Source organism: Zootoca vivipara, chromosome 8 (assembly GCF_965207765.1).
Source record: "Zootoca vivipara chromosome 8, rZooViv2.hap1.1, whole genome shotgun sequence".
Classification (NCBI taxonomy): Eukaryota; Metazoa; Chordata; class Lepidosauria; order Squamata; family Lacertidae; genus Zootoca; species Zootoca vivipara.
In genome coordinates this window covers 49,774,692-49,791,230 of record NC_142591.1, presented here as the reverse complement: position 1 = coordinate 49,791,230, position 16,539 = coordinate 49,774,692, and the positions used below count along the sequence as shown (strand labels likewise).

At 38.5% G+C, this 16,539-nt stretch overlaps 1 protein-coding gene across 2 annotated transcripts in view; it reads left to right on the top strand.

Moving 5' to 3' along the window:
* Positions 1-16,539, top strand: part of RB1CC1 (RB1 inducible coiled-coil 1) — a 47,522-nt gene that overhangs the window by 13,072 nt on the left and 17,911 nt on the right. For both annotated transcript variants that reach the window (XM_035125017.3, XM_035125015.3), the window contains exons 8-15: positions 2,535-2,705; positions 5,989-6,173; positions 6,863-7,049; positions 7,147-7,228; positions 9,113-9,174; positions 9,818-9,921; positions 10,702-10,828; positions 12,865-14,771. In XM_035125017.3, the coding sequence (XP_034980908.2) occupies positions 2,535-2,705; positions 5,989-6,173; positions 6,863-7,049; positions 7,147-7,228; positions 9,113-9,174; positions 9,818-9,921; positions 10,702-10,828; positions 12,865-14,771 (2,825 nt within the window). The remainder of the gene's footprint in view (positions 1-2,534; positions 2,706-5,988; positions 6,174-6,862; positions 7,050-7,146; positions 7,229-9,112; positions 9,175-9,817; positions 9,922-10,701; positions 10,829-12,864; positions 14,772-16,539) is intronic.

The window sequence follows — 16,539 nt, the reverse complement described above, 5'->3', positions numbered from 1 at the left end:
CTAATATTTTTGTGTTATGGCTTTCCAGCTTGCTACAAGTTTAAGTATTCTTCATAGGAATACAGTGAGATGTTCTTACCAGGAGTTCTGAATCAGATTTTAATGATAGTTGTACAATCCTCTTTCTTACTCCTACATTGCATGATGATCTTGTTGTGGTTTGTGGTTGTGGTTTGAGCAAGGTTGCCACTGTTCATGAACAGATACTGTTTTCACTCTAACATGGTCACTCCCTGTGGGAATTGTAATGAACAAATATCCCTTTCCTTTCTTGTATCAGCAGCCAATCATCTTCTGAGAGGCTAGGTGTGGCCACTTGCTGCTCTTGTCATTGTTAGAAAATGGAAATGAGCCTTGGATCCACTTGAGAATTGACTAAGTTGTCACAATAAGCCCATGATGTTAACTCTGAAATATATTTTAGGACACTTTTTATGGGAAAATAGGCTTTCCCATTGTGAGCATTTCTTTTTTTAAAAAAATAGCATGGGGTTGTATATTGTCTCCCTGCTTATTTAACCTATATGCAGAATTCATCATGCGAAAGGCAGGACTAGATGAATCCCAAGCCGGAATTAAGATTTCCGGAAGAAATATCAACAACCTCAGATATTTAGATGACACAACCTTGATGGCAGAAAGTGAGGAGGAATTAAAGAACCTTTTAATAAGGGTGAAAGAGGAGAGTGCAAAATATGGTCTGAAGCTCAACATAAAAAAAACCAAGATCATGGCCACTGGTCCCATCACCTCCTGGCAAATAGAAGGGGAAGAAATGGAGGCAGTGAGAGATTTTACTTTCCTGGGCTCCATGATCACTGCAGATGGTGACAGCAGTCACGAAATTAAAAGACGCCTGCTTCTTGGGAGAAAAGCAATGACAAACCTAGACAGCATCTTAAAAAGCAGAGACATCACCTTGCCGACAAAGGTCTGTATAGTTAAAGCTATGGTTTTCCCAGTAGTGATGTATGGAAGTGAAAGCTGGACCATAAAGAAGGCTGATCACCGAAGAATTGATGCTTTTGAATTATGGTGCTGGAGGAGACTCTTGAGAGTCCCATGGACTGCAAGAAGATCAAACCTATCCATCCTGAAGGAAATCAGCCCTGAGTGCTCAGTGGAAGGACAGATCGTGAAGCTGATGCTCCCATGCTTTGGCCACCTCATGAGAAGAGAAGACTCCCTGGAAAAGACCCTGATGTTGGGAAAGATTGAGGGCACAAGGAGAAGGGGACAACAGAGGACGAGATGGTTGGACAGTGTTCTCGAAGCTACGAACATGAGTTTGACCAAACTGCGGGAGGCAGTGGAAGACAGGAGTGCCTGGCGTGCTATGGTCCATGGGGTCACGAAGAGTCTGACACGACTAAACAACAACAACAAGAAGCATGGGGTCAGAATAGAAACTTTTGGGGTACCTTAGGCATTAAGCAAGTGTCCCCAGGACTACCTTCTGAAACCTTCTGTCAGGGATCGTTTCTGGCTACTGCTGAGAGACGAGTTCCACAGCCATTCTGTCTTTAAGACTTTTATTTTGTGCCTGATATATACAGGGCAATTCCAGTTTCAAGAACACATGTCTGCTCAGTCTGACGCAGAGTCCCCCAATGCCCCTTGCCTGCTCCTCCCCCAGCATAATAACCGTGGGACTCCGTATCTCCTCCCTTTACGTTTACGTGCCCTGGAATGTCTCAATTCAGGCACGAGCTTGAAAGGGCGGGCCATCTCCCCGTTGAACACTTCTCCCTCCCCCTCCCCCTGAGTGTCTGTCTCAGATTGCAGTAATGGCTCTAGGATGCTGTCTGAGCCTTGGTGCCTCTCCAGTTCGGTAGTCAGGGAATGTTCACTGCTAGAACCTTCCCTGACACCTTCCATTTGGGAAGGATTGGAGCCGCTGCAAAATGGTCCCACTCCATCTAGCAGTCCATAAGCATGTTGTAGGTGATGATGTCTGAAACTTCTAAGAGGTCTGCTAGAACCAACAAGGGATGGCACTCTCTCTATTCAGTTCCCAGCAAAGATCATCCACCAAGGTGACCAGAGTAGTCTTCTTCCTGAAACCAGATTGAAATGGAATTGTTTCAGAGGAAGCCCACTTCACCTTGGTCAAGTCCCAAATCTCTCATAATCTGCCCAACAGATTCATCTGAACAATGCACATACCTGATGGATACATGGTACATGGGCTTGAAAGCTTTAGAGGACTGATTTAAGAAGAAAGACCAAAAGAAGCATATTTTGGAGACTTTTTTTTGTTCAAATGAAACTGAAGCTGCAATCTTGTGCACACTTTCTTGGGAGTAAGCTCCACTGAGCATACTGAGACTTGCTTCCAAGTAAACATGCATTTGGGTTAAATCAGAAGGTTTAAGAAACTAATTAGAGATGACATTTTCATCTGCAGTTTAAAATCTTCCAAGCTTTTGGTTTCTAGAGTTACATATGTAAAATTATCTTTCCATGATCCATTCATAGTATTTTTTTTTGCACTAAAAGTGATTATTCATGCCAACTGCCTTTTTGTTTTTCAGCTCGATCCAAGGATTATTCAGCCCTTTTTGGCAGACTGTCGACAAACAATTGCCAAATTAGATAATCAGAACATGAAAGCCATTAAGGGACTCGAGGACAGGCTTTATGCATTGGACCAGATGATAGCTAGCTGTAGCAGACTGGTGAATGAACAAAAAGAACTTGCTCAGGTAATGACTCTTTCAATTTTTATGTGAGTGGCCTGTTTCCCAAGGCTACTGTATCCCCCCCCCCAATAATGTCACTATTTTTAAAGTATCACTATTTTTAAATTTAGTATTAAGCTCTAGATTAGTGCAACCCAGGTTAGGAAATGTGCTGTATTTTATCAGAACATGCATTTGGAAGCTAGCCTTCTGATGAAAAACACAGCTGTCTTTGGAAAGGTGATGAAGAGGGTGGAGCAGAGCTGGCTGTGCTTTTAGGAAAACTGAGGTGGCTGCCTCAGGTGGCAGAAGCCCCCAAGGCAGAGCCCCATAGTTGCACTGCCACATCTGTGCTGATACAGTGGTACCTCTAGATACGCACACCTCCGGTTGCGTATTCTTCAGGATGCGAATGTGGCAATCCCGGAAGTATTTTTCCGGGTTTTGCCGTGCATGCATGTGGAGAAGCGGTCCCTCCGGTTGCGGAAACCTTAGGATCCAACCGGAGCTCCAGAACGGATCCCATCTGCAACCGGAGGTACCACTGTATTGGCTAAAATAACATGAGATCTTGTGAGTGTGCAAGATCCCGCGTGATTCAGTGAGATCTGCCCCCCAAATATGTGTCAGTCTCAGGGCTGGCAGAGAAGCTAGGCAGGTAAAGGTGGTACAGTACTTCTTGTTTCACCTCAATTAGCAAAACGGTGCCATGTGCCCCTGCAGTAAAGCATGCTGTGGCACCAGTTCTCTGCATTTCTCTTTCTTGGAAGTGAAGTAGGCTCCAGCACTGTTGCCATTATTTATTTCTTTATTGCCTCCTAAGGTCCCAGGGCAGGTTAACAATATTACAGCACAGTTGGGATTCGAGTTTCTCACTCCCATAACTCCCACCTTTGTTGCTCCTGCAGCAAGTGTAATTAATTGCTTGCTTTAAGCCACCTGATTTTATTCTTTGGTAAACATTTCTCTGCCACAATGAGCCTGAGCCACATAAGTTTATTGTGAGAGGAGGGTGTATTGAAGCTGCTGCCTCAAAGCAGTGAGAACGATTGGCTGTGAACTGGATTGGATCCTGTTTGTGGAACCGCGATCCATTAATAAATGCCGACAATATTATTTTAATTTTCCGCATAGCTGTGTGAATTGTGCATGACATAGAGTGAAAATAAAAAATAAGTTCTAGATTTTATAAAGAAATTCATCCATTAGATTTTCATCAATATGGTCAGTAGGTGGCAATGCATAATAAGGCTACTTCTGCTCAACTCCTAAATCAAATGTAATGCTGTAGAGATGTTTGTGCTACTTACTTTCATTTTGTTACTTTCATTTGGTTGTGTTTATTTCAATAATGCATATACCACATCTTTTATCCAAAAATGCCTTTCAGGTGGCATACATAAAAAATTAAATGCAATGTTGAAATAAACTGAAAAGTCGTGAAACAAAAATAAAGGAAAATTGAGAGGAATAAACTATTCAGCCAGTTAAAAGTACAGCAATTTAAAATCCCTGGGCAAATAAAAAGGTTGAAGCCTGTCGCTAGAAAGAATACAGTGTTGATTGTTTACTTTTCTTTAAAATCTTTGTCTTATGAATATAAAAAGCTATATTTTATTCAAAATTCCAGCCATTTCTATATGTAGAATACAATGCCTTCTGCCATATTTATGTAGAGACATCTGAAGTTATGAAGGATTCAACCGATCAGCTGGTTATGTGCTAGCAATCCTGCCATTGACAGCTGTGTCCACAATTGACACACTCTGTGTGTAGCTTTCAACAGCCACTATTTGTGTTAATTGAAATCACTATGTGGGACATAATTCTTGAAGACAAATGTTCAGCTTCACCTCATAAGTATAAAATGATTTCATATGTAGTTCCACATGTTTACTAGCTAGTGTATTTTTTCAGTGGCGACTCCCAATTGATGGTGCAATGTTTTCCTTAAACATTTCATTACTGCCCGCTTCACTAACTTTTGGCACTAAAAGAAGACAATCATATTTTCCTTTTAATGGACAGTCTTATTCTTGTTGATTTTATTGTTCTGTGGTTTAAATTTTTTATTGTTGGCTACCTTGTAAGCTAACCATGGATTATTATTATTTTTAAAAAAGCTACTTCATGTAAATAAGATGCAGAATTTTTGTCGTTTGCAATTTTGTTATATAGCTGTGTCTACAATCCTGTACATGATTAACTGGGACTACCATTGAACTCAATGGGGCTTATTTCTGAGTAGGCATAAGATTGCCCTGTAGCAGAAGTAAAAACATAATTGAAACTCTTCTAGTAATAATTCACTAAAATGGAGCAAGGTCCATGAAACAGTAGGAAAAATATGTTTTAAAATTAGCAGTTTGCGTGACAGAACAGTATGGTTTGTTAGTCTTGTTGACAGATGTTCTATTTTAATGTCATGCAGTTATATAAGTAGGTTTTAACAAATGAGGTTTTTACTCTAGACCAGTGATTAAGTTATGGTTTGCAGAAGATGTGCCCATTTTGCATGGAGTACTAAATGATCTGAATAGTGTTCTTGTCCTTGGTTTACATATATGAATCTGGTGCAGAACATTTGACAAGATAAGAAATAAATATGTATTAATTCCCATTTTTTTACCACCCTTCAACATTTCAATGTCACAGAGTGGGTTACAAAAGAAACATAGAAATAGAGCAGGCATCCCCAAACTGCGGCCCTCCAGATGTTTTGGCCTACAACTCCCATGATCCCTAGCTAATAGGACCAGTGGTCGGGAAAGATGGGAATTGTGGTCCAAAACATCTGGAGGGCTGAAGTTTGGGGGTGCCTGAAATAGAGAATTGTAGCGTTGGAAGGGATCCCAAGGGTCATCTAGTTCAACCCCCTACAATGCAGGAATCTCAACTAAAGCATCCATGACTGATGACCATCCAACCTCTGCTTAAAAGCCTGCAAGGAAAGAGAGTCTACCACCTTCCAAGGGGATCCGTTCCACTGTCAAACAACTTTTACCCGCAGAAAGTTTAGTCAGAATCTCCTTTCTTGTAACTTGAAGCCATTGGTTCAATTCCTACCCTGTCTATTGAATTGTGTTTCTTTATAAAACTGCACAATGTCTTGTTTTAAATGTGACAGCTCAAATAACTAACACTGTTTAGCTTGGTTTGGGGATATGCATGGATCTGGGCTATCTGGGAGCATTTAGATGTATTATAATCAAGTGATTATGCGCTGTGAAGACCAAGCAGTGTTTTTGTCCTGCTTTTGTTGTCATATCTTGTCACAACAATGAATTTTAAACCTGTTTTCTTACAGGGATTTTTGGCTAATCAGAAGAGAGCAGAGAACTTGAAAGATCCTTCTGTATTACCTGATTTGTGCTTGAGTCATGCAAATCAATTGATGATTATGTTAACTAACCACCGGAAACTTTTAGATATTAAACAGAAATGTACTACTGCCAAACAAGAACTTGCAAATAATCTACAAGTCCGGCTGAAGTAAGTGATGCTGCTGCAGTGCTATGTGCTCCTCAACCATGTTTTGTTTTTGTTTTTGTTTTGTTTTGTTTTGTTGTCACCAGCTTGTCATGCATGCAACGCTACAAAAATTATGTTTTTATGCAGGGATGGGAAACCTCCACTTTGTAATTGTCAGTAACTAAACGGCTTGCTATGTCAAGCACAAAGATCTATTATCACCAATCTAGGTACTAGGTGCTAAGATTGGAGATATCTGTAAAGTTCACTCATCTCTTTTTGGGTGGGGTGGGGGCTTGCTTTTAGTCTTCTGCAAGAAATTTACTTCATATCCAACAGTCAAACCCGTATTTAGATTTAATTTTGTTAATGTGACTAATAGGGACAGTTCTGGGATCTTGAACTTGGTATGTGATGCATAAATCAACTGTATGAGAATCTCAAGTGTTTTGTTTTTGTATTTTTAACCATAGCTTGACAAATATGCCGTATAAGCAAATATGGGTATATTTCTAGAGCTGGTTTTTGGCATTCTGTATTATATTCTGGTTTTTGGCAGAAAATGAACAGAGGATTTCTCTTTTGTTCACAAATGAGCAAATTGATGCAATGCTGGAAGCAGAAGTTCTGGTAGAAACATTCAGTGGAGGTTTTTTTTTTTTTTGCTGTTAACAATTCAGTATGCTACAGTGACACTTTGTATTCCATAGGTGGTGCTGCTTTGTAATGCTTCATGCTGACCAGGATGGAGAAAAACTTCAAGCCTTGCTTCGTCTCGTAACAGAGCTGCTAGAAAGAGTGAAGATTGTAGAGAAGCTTAGTAATGTCCCTCAGATGTACTGTTTGGCTGTTGTTGAAGTTGTGAGGAGAAAGATGTTTGTAAAACACTACAGGGAGGTAAGCAACTTGAGTAAAAGAACCTGGATCTCAGATTGAAGACTAGAGGAGGGAACATGACTGTGTATGTTTAATATAAATATTTTTTTTCTTATAGTGGGCTGGTGCTTTAATAAAAGATGGGAAACATCTTTATGATGCAGAAAAGGCCAAAAGGGAATCTTTTGGAAAGTTATTTAGTAAGTATTGTTCCTCTCTCTCTCTCTCTCTCTCTCTCTCTCTCTCTCTCTCTCTCTCTCTCTCTCTCTCTCTCTCTCATTCTTAAACCTGTAATATTGGTGCATACACCACTTTTTATCTCTGAATAATAATTAGGTGGCTACCATGTAAAGGCTATTTTAAATTGCAGCATTTTGTGTCTGTTTCCTTATGTTGAACTAGTTGTGTGCAGATAAAAACTAGATCATTGGGGGGGGGGGCGCTTTTGAAAACTACCACCACCCCTTCTCTTTCCTTTATTGCCCTAGGCCAGATGTGAGGAACCTGTGGACCCCCATCTGTGGCTGAACTACAACTTGCATCACTCTTGACCATTGGCCATGCTTGCTGGGGCAGACGGAAATTGTAGTTCAGCAACATCTGGAGGGCCAAAGATTCTTCACAACTGCCCTGGGACCTTCTCTCCCACCCCTTACCTGAATTAAACCACGAAATAGCCTTTTATGTAAAAATTGGAAAAAGGAGATCCATTCTAATCTATTATATGTTTATTCTTTAAATAAATTTTAAATTTCTTCCAATCTTCTTCCACTGCTACCTCACTCCGATCCCGGAGCCCCTCCCTTCCCCGGAAAACATTTCCCTGGGTGTCCCGACCAGTCCCTTAATACAATCCAATTTCAGGCCTTTTTAATCCATCCATCAATTAAAAACCAATAGATCTTTCATCCCACACCAACTCTTGTCCACTCCAACCCATGCTGCTCTCCCACCCTCCCATTCTGTTGTACAAATTCTTTAACACATCTCCTGCGCCTCTCACTTTTTTGCACCTTCCATTCCCACAACTTGTCCATTGCATGGATGGCGCTCCCCTTCTCCCACTAGAGGAGCACATCTCCATGCCCCTTCTAACTCATTTGCCCAAGCATCATAGTGTCTGTTTGGGACAGGTTCTCCCTCTCTCACTAGGAAAACCTGTTCCCAAATGTCCTCCTCTTCCAGAGCTTGTTGGTTAAAATCTAAGTCCTGTGCTCCCTCTCTCACCGGTTGCCTCAGGTTCCTATTCTTCCGCTCCTCCTGGATTTCTTGTTCTATTGTAGTAAAGTTCTTAATTTCCATGTCTTTTGCTTGTGGCTTCAAAGTTTCCTTTGGTGGTGGAAAATGCTCTTCCTCTAAGCTGCATTTTTTTATCTTTGCGCAGGTCGCATAATATTTCTTGGGCCAGCTCCAACAGCTGCTATATCCCAGTCTTATCTAGTTGTAGGCTCTGTGTTTTGTCCTGCTGCATCCTTTGTCTTCTCATGTTACAAGCCTGGCATGGATTGTTGTGCTCGAGGTGGTGCTGTTTCTTCTTCTCTCTTTTTTGACTGGCTGAGTCTCGGGGGGCCTCTCTTTCGGAGCAGATTGCAGCATGAAAGCACAATCAATTTACTTGTAATTTCAGGGGTCTCTCAAACAAAGTCCAGTCTCCCCTTACCCCAATTTTGGGGAGTCTCCAAATTTGCATAAATGTATATTCCTGCGTATAAGACTACTTTTTAACCCCGGAAAATCTTCTCAAAAGTCAGGGGTCTTATACTCCGGGTCGTATTTCTTATACGGCGAGTATATCCCAAACTCTGTATTTTAACTGGAAACGTTGGGGGTCATCTTATACACCCAGTCGTCTTATATGCTGGAATATACGGTAACTTGCAATGTAGATCTATATTGTTCCTCTTAATAGTGTTCTGAGAATGAACTGTTAGGAAATGCTTTGGGCTCAATTTTCCCCCTACTGTCCATCATCACCCTCCCCATTTTTTTGTTGTCGTTGCTGTTGTGCGTATACACATACAAACAAACAGACATATACATAGACGTATGTGAATAAATGAAGTAATATTTATTTCTCTGAACAGGGAAATCTTTTCTAAGAAATCGTTTGTTCAGGGGACTTGATGCCTGGCCCCCATCCTTTTGTGTGAGTATACCATGCTTTTTATTTTTAATGAAGACTTGGGCTTTTCCCAAACACTTTGAGGAATTAGTATAATTTGAATTTAGAAGGAAGTGTGTAGCTACTTTTTGTATTAACTAGCTTGTAAAGAAGGGTGTTTTTTTTTAGGTTCTTGGTGGTATAGAATGATTGCTCTGCCTCTTGATTTAATATTGGCATTCTTGATTTAATATTGCTCTGCCTCTTGATTTAATTGCGCTGGTAGCATAGATTAGTGTTCTTTCATCCAGTTTAACCATTTATGTATTACACTGTTCTGTGTTTCAGTTAAAAGTGTAGACAAATATTTCAGGCTTATAAATAGTCTCTACCCTGGCTGTCTGAGGCAAAGAAGAAGTAACCAGGTTGGGAAGCTTCTCAAACCTTGAATACTATTTTCTTAGAAATATCTGGTCGTTTGTTTGAACAAATTTATTTGTGGGCAAGCTACTTTTGTAGATTTGTTTACAAGCCTCAGATGTTCGTACTTTTAGCTGCACCTGTTTTAGTGATCAGGAGACGTTCAAGCGCCCTGCACAGTCTTAACTGATACATGGAAATTTAAATATATCTCAGTGGTCTTTATTTTGCTGTTTATCATGTTCACATTGATTTGTTTTACATACAGACCCGAAAACCTCGCAGGTTTGATGGTGAACTTCCTGATATCTCATTATCTGATCTGCAATTTTTGCAGTCCTTTTGTCCTTCAGAAGTCCAACCATTACTCAGGTAAAATGAGTTCCTAAGCATGTGGGCAAGCAGAAAATCGATTGGGATCTATTGCTAGATCTCTGGGCAATTTGTAGTAGATTGGTAGTGGTTCCCATAACGCTAACTAGTAAAATTGCAGTAAGGTGGCTCAAAGAAGAAGAAAAAATACAGTATATCTGCCATAGCCTTGCTTTCTAGTATTCATTTATTTCCTTTGGCCAGGTATTTGTGTGGTTTGGTGACCTAGTTTTAGAGGCTATGTATTAGAATCCCTGATCTTTAGCAATTAGGGTTCAAACTGAACACTTTTGTGGCAGCAGGACTTTTCATGATAGCACAGGATTGCCCTCCTTTGAATAACTGGTAAGATAGAGACAGTTGTGAACTTTTGCATATCTTTAAAATGTTTGCCCAGGCTTTTTGGACTCTTGGCTCTTGATTTTTATGTTTATTTTTGTCTTGTGCATGGTTTGGTTTTATTTGTGATCATACAGTTGTGTTTTGTCATTTTTATCGTAGAGTTTGGAAATTTTGTTGAATATTGTGTTGTTTTATGTAAATCATAGAATCATAGAACTGTAGAATTGGAAGGGATCACGAGGGTCATCTATTCCAATCCCCTTGCAATGTTTGCCCAATGTGGGACTCAAACCCACAACCACTAAACTACTTAAAGATTTTGAATATGCTAAGTGGTATAATTTTTTATATAAATAGATATACTTAAACACAATTTATATTTGTAATCTGTTAATATCTGCTTAATGTAATCTGTGTTAATTACTCTGTATTTTTAAGGGTTCCTATACTTTGTGATTTCGAACCTCTCCACCAGCATGTACTTGCTCTACATCATCTGGTCAAAGCAGCACAAAGTTTGGATGAAATGTCACAGACCATTACAGATCTGCTGAATGAACAAAAGGTACCATTGTATTATGTGTGTGACTTTATATATGGGTAAATTGTTGAATGCCAATCCTAAACACAATTACTTAGAAATAAACTTATTTGTGAAGTGAATCGGTGAGGAATATTTCTGAGAAATGTATTTTGTGAACAAGAACAAAAAAAAGTTGCTTCTCAGTTCCCCGACCTTTCCTGAAAATACCCAACTTTCAGTAGATGTTTCTTGCAGAGTGTCTCTTCTCTCTGCAATAAGGCAAACTGCCTGCAGTTGGCAGCTTATTGCCCATACTTTATATAATATTGCAATCAACTGCCCTAAAATTTTTGATTGAGAAACTAGAAGGGTTCAATCCTTTGAAACTTGGCATTTTGCCAAACAACAGACCTCTTTTTAAATGCTTTCATATTTATTGTAAAGTTAACACAACTTATTGGACATACTGGAACAGTCAGCTAAAAGTTGCCTTCCCTAACCTCCAAAGATATTTTTGTGGTGCTTATATGTTGGGTTTCTGAAGTACTTAGGACCTCTTATTCACAACATTTATTTGAAGTAACATACTTAATCACAAAACGTTTCAGGTTTAAACATAGTTAAGTGTCAGGTATGTATTTCTGAAAGCATCTGTTGCAAATCCATGAGCTTGTCACCTCATCAGGGGTCCGTCCTTTGATTATTTATTACAGCACCCTTCTTAGAAAGGTAACATATGGAGAGACTTAAATCAAGGAGAAAATTTGTAAAATATTTGTCTTGGTGTTTTTTTTCCAGTGCATTGTTATAAAGGCTGCTTCTGTTCGTATTTCTGCTTTCCAGGAGATTATTTTCTTGGGAATTTACTATTGATATTGATTGGGAACCATTTTGTTTCAAGCCTAAATTAGGCTTGCATGGCTAATATTGGGGATATTTTTCTTTAAAATACTAATTAAATGGAAAGGAAATATGATAATGAAGCAGAATCCACTTCCTAGTTATAGTGTGCTTTTTCTGAACTCAGTCTTTGCACCTTGTTTTGTCAACACAGCATAAAACTTGAATAAACGATTTAAGGAGATACAGCTTTAAAGAAACTAAGGTAGAAATTACAGAGAGTGATCATGGCTAGATTCCATTCATACCTTTGTGTTATGTGATTCAGTTATTAAATAAAATTGTACTTCTATTAATGCATGTAAACGGGCAAATCCCAGTAATTCAGACTAATGTAATTTACCATCTGACAAGTATTTTAGGACCTCTATCATACACTAATTATGACCAGTTTACTACATAACGTTCTAGCACAGGCGTGGGCAACCTTTTTTAATGTTGTGGGTTGCATGCTGGTGGTCGATGAAGCCAGAGACAAAAATGTTCTCAGTTAACTGATTCAGAATAAAGGCCGCCCTGCCACAAATAGCATTATGGCTACCTCAGATTAGAATTCCCAGTCTTCTACAAGTCTACTCAGAAGTAACCCCCACTGGTTTTGATGTTACTTTGCAGTACATATATAAACATTTGTTTTTAGTACAACAAGCATATAGTTTCCAGGCCCTTTTTAGAAAGGAAGTAAAAATAATTCCCATTTTATTTCAGCATACTATGCACACACATACAGAAATAGAGCATAAGCATACCAATTTATTTTGGGACAGCTTGGAAGGGGGGATGCAAGCAGGAAAAAAAATGTTTAAAAATTCCTTTATTTTTTATCAGATAAAATACTGTCCGTTTCAAATATTCTGAAACTATATAAGAGTGGGGGGGGGGAATTAAGCTAGGAACAATAAGGATGAAACAGAATGAAAGGAACTCTGATGGGATGCAAGAATGAGGCAGCTTGGGGTACTGATTTGCTGGTGTGCCCTGGATTAACCATGGTTTTACTTTCTGCTACCTATAGCTGCCAGTAAGATGTCATAAGGTTTTATGAATTCCTGCTTCTCTAAGGTGAAATCCTGCCACATTATGGAGCCCGCTGTATTTGGCTTGAGGCCTATCTTAGGAATTGTTTGTGTTTATGGAACGATAGTATTTTAACTCTGGCCTGTGTTTTATACTTTTAGGCTTCCAACAGTCAAGCCTCACCACAGTCTGTCACTACACCAAGGATGGAAAGTACAACAATTGCTACCTCTCCTAGAACTCCTCCACCACTCAGTCTTCATGGTCCTTTGTGCCCTCCTGTGTGCCCTCCAGGTCCTTTAGAAGAATTGTCCCCAGACAGTATTGATGCTCATACATTTGATTTTGAAACGATTGCCCATCCAAACATTGAACAAGCCCTTAAGCAAGGGTCATTAGACTTGGACTCACTGGCAGAAAGTCCAGAATCTGATTTTATGTCAGCGGTTAATGAGTTCATAATAGAAGAAAACCTAACATCACCGAATGTGATAAGTGATCCTCAAAGTCCAGAAATGATGGTGGAGTCTCTCTATTCCTCAGTTATCAATGCAATTGACAGCAGGCGGATGCAAGACACAAATATATGTGCAAAAGCGGAAGCTTTAGAAAATTCTGCTATAAATGTTTATATGGAAAAATGTAGAGATGTTGCCGAGGAATCTCGGTTAAATTTAATAAACATAAAAGAAGACCTTTGTCATTTTAGAACATTTGTAGAAAAAGAACAGTGTGACTTTTCCAGTTCTTTAAAATGTACTTCAATAGAAATAAAGAATATTATAGAAAAAGTAAAGTTTTCTCTTGAAAAAACGCTAAAAGATAAACACCAGAAAGAGCTGCAATTGGTAAAAACTGAATATGAAAGCAAAATGAATACTTTAGTTGAAGATGGTGAAGAGAACAAAAAAAAGATCACAAAATTAAAAGGTGACTTAAAAGGTCTTGAAGATGTTTTGCATGATAAAGATAATGAATTTGCAATAGTAAAGAATGAAAAGGAAGCAGTTGTGTTTTTACAAAATGAAAAGGAGCAAAAAATGCTTGAATTGGAAAGTCAAATGAAGAATCAGAGTTGTGAAATTAAAGAACTAAGAGAGTCACGTGAAAGGGTTTTGGAGAGTTTGAAAAAACTTCATACTGAAAGTGATGAAAAAATGCAGCTTCTGAGAGCAGAACTTCAGACTTTGGAGCAAGATCACTTAAAGGAACTGGAATCCAATCTACAGGAAAGACATACACAAGAATTTGATGAACTAATGGCTAAACACAATGACTGCTTAGAGGAGTTGAAAAAGGAGAATAAACTCCGACTTGAACAAATGCAAGAAACTCATGCTGCAAATGTCCATGAGAAAGAACAACAGATTGAGGAATTAAAGGTCAAGGTTTCTGAACTGTCTGACTTAAGATGCAAATTAGAGGTGGAACTTGCACTGAAAGAAGCAGAAACAGATGAAATGAAAATACTTTTAGAAGAAAACAAAACTCAACAGCAAGATAATCTAAAAAGTCTTATTGACAAGGAAACTGAAATGTTAAGAAAACAGATTGATAATTTGAACCATGTAATACAAATTAATAATGATGAATATCAGGTGGGTCTAGCAGAGCTAAGAACGTTAATGACAATTGAGAAAGATCAGTGCATTTCAGAATTAATTGATAGGCATGAAGAAGAAACAAATTTGCTTAGAACTGAATTAAGTAAAGTAACTTCTTTGCACCAACAAGCTCTTGAAGCAGAAAAAAGATTGGAAGAACAAATAACAGAGTTGCAAGGTAAGCTAGAATTAGAAGTAAGTGCCCTAGAAAAGCAAAAAGAAGAAAATTTGGTATTGTGTGAACAGCAGAAGAAATATGAAGCCACTATCAATAAGTTTGCAGAAGAAAAAGAGCTACTATTAACTAACCATGAACAGGACAGGAAACTGCTTGTTCAAAAGCTCAGCTGTGAAAAAGAAGATGCAGTCCGAAATGCCCTTAAAGAATTTGAACTGCAAAGGGAAGCTGTTGAAAAAGAACTTTTGGGGAAAATCCAGCAACTAGAGATGCAAGTTAATCAGAGGTACTGTATGAATTAAGTTGCCCTCTAATGTTTGAAATAAAATAAACCAACAATGCTTAATATTTGTAGTCAGTTGAGTAAGTGCATGCAGTCAGTTGAGTAAGTGCAGTCTCAAACTATAGAAGGTTTCCTCTATTCTTGGATTTCTGATTCCTGCTCTTGCTCAGACGTATCTTGCCTCCTCATATATCTTTATCCTTTCCCTTTGCTCAAACCAATCACTATTTCCATCATTACATGACATGCTCAGGGGCAGGTATTTCTTTTTCTATTGAATTTCTGTATTCAAGCTAGTAAGTATGCATTGTGATTGCAAAAATGCTGAGCGTTTCTGCTTCTTTTTAGATAGTTCAAGCTCCTGAGTTGAGGACTTAATTCAAACCTCCTTAATACAGCTTTTCACATCTTCCTGTTGGGTGTAGATTTTTTCTTTTTTATCTTCCAATGGATAGGTGGACATCAGTCAATCAATCGCCATATGAAAATGGTGTCCCTGTGTTAAACACAAGCTGTGTGGAAGAAATAACTTAAAAATTACCTTTCCCCCAGGGTGAAAAGTTATTGGATAAGAGAAGCACCTTCACACAATCTTGCAACATTAATCAAGCACAATGTGCTTTATTTTAAAACTGTCACATCTAAATTCAAAATTCTTTTTGATTGATAGGGCAGAATTCCTCATTTTTCTAGTAAAGGAATTCTTCCCATAGTGAAAGGGAACCTTTGGATCCAGCTAATAATGTTTATTGATCATGAAGGAGAGTTTGCACTGAATGCCAGATGGAAGTGATACATCCGTCCAAGCTGAGCAGACTGAATGCCTTAAGTGAAAAATTTAAAACATTTTTAAACGATGGAAGAATATTTCTGTTTTTTAAGATCAGTCATTGGCAGCATAAAGTAATATTTATAACAATGTTTCTGGCTGCGCACAAAGAGCTTTAAGATTCAGTGAGTTTTATCAATTGAGATTCTGGCTTTTTAAAATTCGATTTTAATGGGAAAGCAGCATGGGGGAGTTTTAAAAAATCAGTCTGGCAGTTTATCAGGGAGAAAATACTACACAAAATGTGCTCTTAAAATATAACTATAGGGCTGCTTAAAAACCGTGGCACTTGCTTTTGTTCCTATTCACAGGACACATTTATTCCCCAGATACCTTTTAGGAATTAATTTGGGTTTTTTTAGATTTTGAAGCTGCCCTATCCAAGAGTGAATTTGAACTTTTGATTGATGAATGGAATTTGAACACTCCACATAGGCCTGGTTCTCCTTCTTCACCCCTCGTTACCCATAAAAGGAGATCAAAAACTTCTGGTTTAAATTTAAACAGTATCTTCTGAACTCTTAAGAACTGTAATTTGTTTTAAACTTTGGTTAATGAAAATAAGCAAGGTTAAACTGGCTTCTCAAGCCGTCATTTAAGTAAACTACCTTTATTTGAGTTTTGATGTCACAGGGAACCACTGTTATTTTAAAATGGAAAACTAGGGAGAGGAGAGTGTAGAAACCCAAGCCTTAATACAGTCAATTTTTCAGCAACAAACTGTGGTTTCTCGTTACTTCTAACTGAGCATTACAGTGAACTGTTCCTGAAGGGTTGCCATGTTAGTTAGATGGCAGACTCTGGTTCATGAAAACGAATGCAACAGCAAGAATAATAGTCTTTAAAGTGGCACAAAAATATGTTTGTTTACCTAAGCACAATTCTAAGTACTGACCAGTGTTAAAATTGGAACATAAGATTCTAAGAATGTTCGTAGTGTGC